Source organism: Eimeria acervulina, genomic scaffold (assembly GCF_000499425.1).
Source record: "Eimeria acervulina Houghton genomic scaffold, Eah_scaff357, whole genome shotgun sequence".
NCBI lineage: Eukaryota > Apicomplexa > Conoidasida > Eucoccidiorida > Eimeriidae > Eimeria > Eimeria acervulina.
In genome coordinates, this window is record NW_013549861.1 from 15,001 (window position 1) to 20,623 (window position 5,623).

The 5,623-nt window shown below is 51.2% G+C and overlaps 1 protein-coding gene across 1 annotated transcript in view; it reads left to right on the forward strand.

Annotated features, from left to right (window-relative positions):
• Window positions 1–5,046, forward strand: part of EAH_00034730 (hypothetical protein, conserved) — a gene marked incomplete at both ends in the record, with an annotated part of 7,169 nt that extends 2,123 nt beyond the window's left edge. The window contains 9 exons of the mRNA XM_013395796.1: window positions 1–65; window positions 279–433; window positions 667–781; window positions 993–1,057; window positions 1,370–1,654; window positions 1,960–2,493; window positions 2,870–3,080; window positions 3,282–3,583; window positions 4,443–5,046. The exon at window positions 1–65 is cut by the window's left edge and continues 79 nt beyond it. Coding sequence (XP_013251250.1) covers window positions 1–65; window positions 279–433; window positions 667–781; window positions 993–1,057; window positions 1,370–1,654; window positions 1,960–2,493; window positions 2,870–3,080; window positions 3,282–3,583; window positions 4,443–5,046 — 2,336 coding nt within the window. The remainder of the gene's footprint in view (window positions 66–278; window positions 434–666; window positions 782–992; window positions 1,058–1,369; window positions 1,655–1,959; window positions 2,494–2,869; window positions 3,081–3,281; window positions 3,584–4,442) is intronic.
• Between the last annotated feature and the right edge of the window lie 577 nt (window positions 5,047–5,623).

A 5,623-nucleotide genomic window follows, 5' to 3' on the forward strand; every position in this document is an offset into this window, starting at 1 on the left:
CTTTCTTGCTGCCGGGGGTTTTGTCGATGGCCAGAGAGGATCCAGACCCTGCAGTACAGATAGCCGTAAGCAAGGGTTTAGGGTTTAGGGTTTAGGGTTTAGGGTTTAGGGGTTGGGGGTTGAGGCTTTCGTCTAGGGTTTGGCGCTTGGCCGTTGGGGTTTAGGGTTTAGGGTTTAGGGTTTCGGGTTTGGGTTTTAGGGTTTAGGGTTTCGGTTCTAGGGTTTAGGGTTTCGGTTCTAGGGTTTAGGGTTTAGGGTTTAGGGTTTGTGGTTTGCAGGCCTTGCAGCTGCTAGAGCAGCTAGCGAGTGTAGACAGCTGGAGCAATACAGTCTCTGTGCTGCTGCAGCAAATTAAGCTGCAGCCAGCAGCAATTAAAACGCAAACCCTCGTTACTGCTGCAGTGCTTGCAGACAAACACGCAACGCCCCAGCAGTAAACCCTAAACCCTAAACCCTAAGCAGATCACCCAAAACAGTCCCCACTTCTGTTGTCTTCTTTAAACCCTAAACCCTAAACCCTAGATGCAAACCCTTCCTTTTACACGTACACCCTCGACTGCCTGCCATATCTTATCCTCGATTTGCTTCATTAGGAAGCCTACCGAGGGCCTAAGGCGTAGGGTTTAGGTTTTAGGGTTTAGGGTTTAGGGTTTAGGGTTTGCGCAGGTACCTGGAGAGAGCCTTTGAATTTCTATCCGTTGCCCCTTTAGAAACCCCTGCCTTCTTTTGGAGTCGTGCAGCTCTTCTGCTAACTCATGTCTCACCTAATTCAGACCTCCGGGTAGGGTTTAGGGTTTAGGGTTTAGGGTTTAGGGTTTGGGGCTAGGGTTGAGCGCTGAGGGTTCAAGTTTGCGCGTTTGGGGTTTAGGGCTTAGGGTTTAGAGTCGATGGTTTAGGGGATAGGGTTTAGGCTGTCGGCTTCAGGGTTTAGGGTTTCGGGTTCAAGGTCTAGGGTTTAGGGTTTAGGGTTTAGGGTTTTGGGTTTGCTGCAGGTAAAGGCCGTCCGCGCTGCTGTCTTTGCATTGCGAAACCCCTGCATTGAAGAGCCCCTCCTCAGGTGCAAACCCTAAACCCTAAACCCTAAACCCTAATAAGCAATAAACCCTAATCCCCAATAGACCCAAAAGCCTAAGCTCTAATAAGCAATAAACCCTAAACCCTAGTAAATTTCAAACCGTAAACCCTAGTACACCCTCTAGCCTAAACCCTAAACCTTTATAGACCCTAAACGCTAAACCCTAAACCCTAAACCATACCTAGAGATGTCTCCTCTATATATTTTGTTATATTTCTCTCTTTCTCTTCAATCCACCTGCCGCACCTGCTGCTGCTGCTGCTGCTGCTGCTGCTGCTGCTGCTGCTGCTGTAGGTTGTGCAGCTATATCATTGGGGAGTGTGCAGAACTGCTGCCTGGGGTTTCCGGCGGCGTAGCAGCAGCAACTCAGCTGCTGCTGTCGCACTTGCGGTGTATAGGGAACTCGCGGCTGAGGCCTCTTGAGGTGTCTGGGCAGCTCTGGTCTTTGACAGATAGCAGCAGCAGCAGCACCGCAGCAGCAGCAACAGCAGCAGCAGCAGCAGCAGCAGCAAACGGCAACGTCTGCAGCATCCTTCTCACCAGTCTGTGCAAAGCAGCAGCAGCAAACATGCACCATAAGTCTGCTGCTACTGCTGCTGCTGCTGCTGCTGCACTCCTCTCTACTCATGCCGACCCAGAAGTGCAAACGAGAGCACGCGAAATGAAGGCGTAAACCCTAAACCCTAATAAACCCTAAACCCTAATAAACCCTAAACCCTAATAAACCCTAAACCCTCATAAACCCTAAACCCTAATAAACGCTGCATCCTCATAAACCCTAAACCCCTGACAGCGTGCGGCTTGATAGTTGTGGGAAGGGCATTTGGAGGGTGCACTCACTTAGGGTTTAGGGTTTAGGGTTTAGGGTTTGTGCTGGGGCGCAGGCTGCTGGAGACAGGCGATGCGGATTTTATTTCTTTTTGTTTGGGCCCACTCTCTGCAACACGGCAGCAGCAGCAGCAGCAAATGCGTTTTCGTGCTGCTGCTGGTGGTGCAGCAGCAGCAGCAAAGGTAACACCTGAGGGGATTGCTGCTGTTGCTGCTGCTATAGAAAAGACGAGAGCAGCAGCAGGCAGCATCAAGAAGCTCAGCAGCAACAAATCTGCGTCTCCCTTTGTTAACAGCAGCAGAAGAACCAGCAGCAGCAGCAGCAGAAGCAGCAGAAGCAGTAGCAGCAGCGGCAGCAGCGACAGCGGCAGCAGCCGCAGCACTAGCAGAAGCAGCAGCGCCGATGGCTCCATCAGCAGCAGCAGCAGCAGCAGCAGCAACGATAGCAGCAGCGAAGCAGCAGAAGAAGACATGCAGCTTGCCTCTTATATGACTGCTGCTGCAGCGCAGCTGCCCTCTTCATCCCAACCAGCAGCAGCAGCAGCAGCAGCAGCAGCAGCAAACAAGAAAGCTTGCATACTGAAAAACTCGTTGCTGCTGCAGACTCCGCTGCTGCGGCTGACAGCAAAAAGACAGCAGCAAGGCAGCAGCTGCAGGCTGCTGCTGCAGTGGAGCAGCAGCAGCAAACAAACCCTACGGATTCAATAGTGATTAGACCCTAAACCCTAAACCCTAAACCCTCGAAAGCCCAAACCCTGAGAGCTGAAGCTAGGCAAAGCAGCTGAGACGGCGGCATTGCTGCTGCTGTTGTTGCTGTTGTTGCGGGTGCTGTTGCTGCTGTTGTTGCTGCTGCTTTTGGTGCTGCTTCTTCGCGTTTGCTGCTGTTATTAAGCAGGGGTGCGCTTATCTGTTTTGCTGCTGTCGCTGATGCTGCTGTTGCTGTTGCTGCTGCGGTTGTTGATGCAGCACGTATCGGCCTCCGGCGACTGGGAATTTGCTGTGTCGCATGCAGCAGCAGCAGCAGCAACAGCAGCAACAGCAGCAGCAGCAGATGCTGCTGCTGCCTCCTCTCGGATCGCAGCAGCAACAGCTGCTGCTGCAGCTGCAGGCTCCGTTTACTTCTCAACCGCAGCTGCAGATTGTTATTATGGAGGGAGACGGTGCTGCTGGCACCCAGGTCTGCTGCTGCTGCTGCTGTTGCTGCAGCTGTTGCTGCTGTTGCTGCTGCTGCTGCTGCTGTTCGTGCTGTATTGCGCAACGTTTTTAGCTTCGAGTCGTTCTGCTGCAGTTGCTGCTGCTGCTGGTGCTGCTGCTTCTGTTGCTGTTCATGTTACTGGTGTTGCTATTGCTGCTGCTGCTGCTGCTGCTGCTGCTGCAGGTCTCGAGGCATCAGATATTCCTACCGGTAACGCTTGCGCATTTTGTCTCTGCTGCTGCTGCTGCCCCAACAGAGGCGCTGTGGGAGCAGCAGCAACAGCAGCAGCAGCAGCAGCAGCAACGCGAGTTTACAGCGGTTTGCAGCTTGCCCTCCCCTAAGGCTGTGGCGCTGCTGCTGCGGCGCGGCTGCTTCCTTCGAGTTGGCAGTGTAAGTGCTGCAGCGGCAGCAGCAGCAGCAACTGCTGCTGCATCACAGCAGCAGCAGCAGCAGCAGCATCAGCAGCAGCAGCAGCAGCTGTCTTCGTAGTTCCTGTGTCTACTGGCGTACATAAATTTAAGCCTGTTGCTGCTGCTGCTGCTGCTGCTGCCCTATTTTCCTTCTGCTGCTGCAGCGTTTTCTTCTGTTACAGCTTATTGTGCTGCTTCTGCTGCTGTTGCTTCCGCTGCTGTTGCTGCTGCTGCTGCTTTAGCATCGCATGCTGCTCTTTGTGAAGCTGCAACATCTGCTGCTGCTTGTGCGTGTGCTTGTGCTTGTGCTTTTGCTGCTGCTGCTGCTGCTGCTGCTGCAGCTTCCTGGTGGTGTTGGCGGTTTAGGGTTTCTGCATACGATTTGTACAAACCCTCTAAACCCTCAGCAAACCCTCAGGGTCCCCTTTGGCTGCCGCGTTTACTTCCTTGCAAACAGGTCAAACCCTAAACCCTAAACCCTAAACCCTAAACCCTAAGCGTAAACCCTGTGGAGTAAACCCTAAACCCTACGTGTATACCCTGTAGAATAAACCCTAAACCCTAAATCTCCTAACAATAGCCTCTATATCCTGAACAATAAACCTTAAACCCTAAACCCTAAACCCTAAGCAGTAAACCCCAACTCCTAAACCCTAAACAATAAACCCTAGGAGTTCACACAATAGCAGTAAACCCTAAACCCTGAGCAGTAAGCCCTCAACAGCAAACTCTAAACCCTAAACCCTCGGTCTTGTACAGACATGCAGCGGCTTATGTTAGGCGCAGGGGTTTATGAGGGTTTAGGATTTAGGGTTTAGGGTTTTCTCGTCTCTCCAGGCACCAAGAGGAATGAATGCATGCCCATCCACGCTTCTGCTTCTTGTGCTGCTGCTGTTGCTGTTGCTGTTGCTGCTGCTGTTGCTGCTGCATGCAGGCGGATAAGAGTGCAGGTGATTGCTGCCCATGCTTTGGTTGCTGCTGCTTTTGCTGAGCTGCTGCATTTTTTCCTCACAGCAGGGGCAGGGCTGCAGCAGCAGCAGCAGCAGCAACAGCAGCAACAGCAGCAGCAGCAATTGCCGCAGCAGCCATACGCACAGCAACTTCCTCAGCAGCAGTATCTACAGCAGCAGCAATATCTGCAGCAACAGCAGTATCAGCAGCAGCAAACGCACCCTATGCAGCAGCTGCAGCAGCAACAGCTGCAGCAACAGCAGCAGCTGCAGCAGCAGCAGCTGCAACAGCAGCTGCAGCAGCAGCAGCAACAACTGCAGCAGCAGCCCCCCATAGCAGGTTACCCAGGGGCCCCCCCCCTTGCGAGTTTGCCGTATGCCTATCAGCCCGTAAAGCAGCAGCAGCTACACCTGCAGCAGCAGCAGCTGCAGCAGCAGCTGCAGCAGCAGCAACAGCAGCAGCAGCAACAGCAGCAGCCACAGCAGCAGCAGCAGCAGCAGCTAGGTGGAGTGAAGCAAATGGCGTTTGTGCAGCAAATGCCGAAGGGGACGCCGCAGTTGATGTGTTTTAATGACTACACAAACTAAAATTCAAAACATATTTAAGTGCTGCTTCACCTGCAGCAGCAGCAACAGCAGCAGCAGCAGCAGCCGTAGCAGCAGCAGTAGCAGTAGCAGCAATAGCAGCATTGCTAGCAGCAGCAGAGGGAGCAATAGCAGCCGCATTAGGAGCAGCACTAGCAGCAGCAGCAGCAGCACTAAGTGCAGCAGCAACAGTAGCAGCAATAGCAGGACCAATACGAGCAGCAGTAATTGCAGAACTAGCAGCAATAACAGCAGCAATAGCAGCAGCAACAGCGCAGCAGCATATATATATATATATATATATATATATATATATATGTAGATATACATATAATATATATATATATATAAACATGTATATATATCTCTTCTGTCTTCTTCTGCTGCCGACTATCAAAGAAATTGCAAACCCCTGAAAATATTAAAAAATAAATAAAAAGAAAACACATAGGGGGCAGCAGCAGCCACTGATATATATAATATATAATAATATAATATATATATATATATATATTATATTATAGGTGCATGCATATACATGTATATATATATATATATATATATATATATATATATTTGT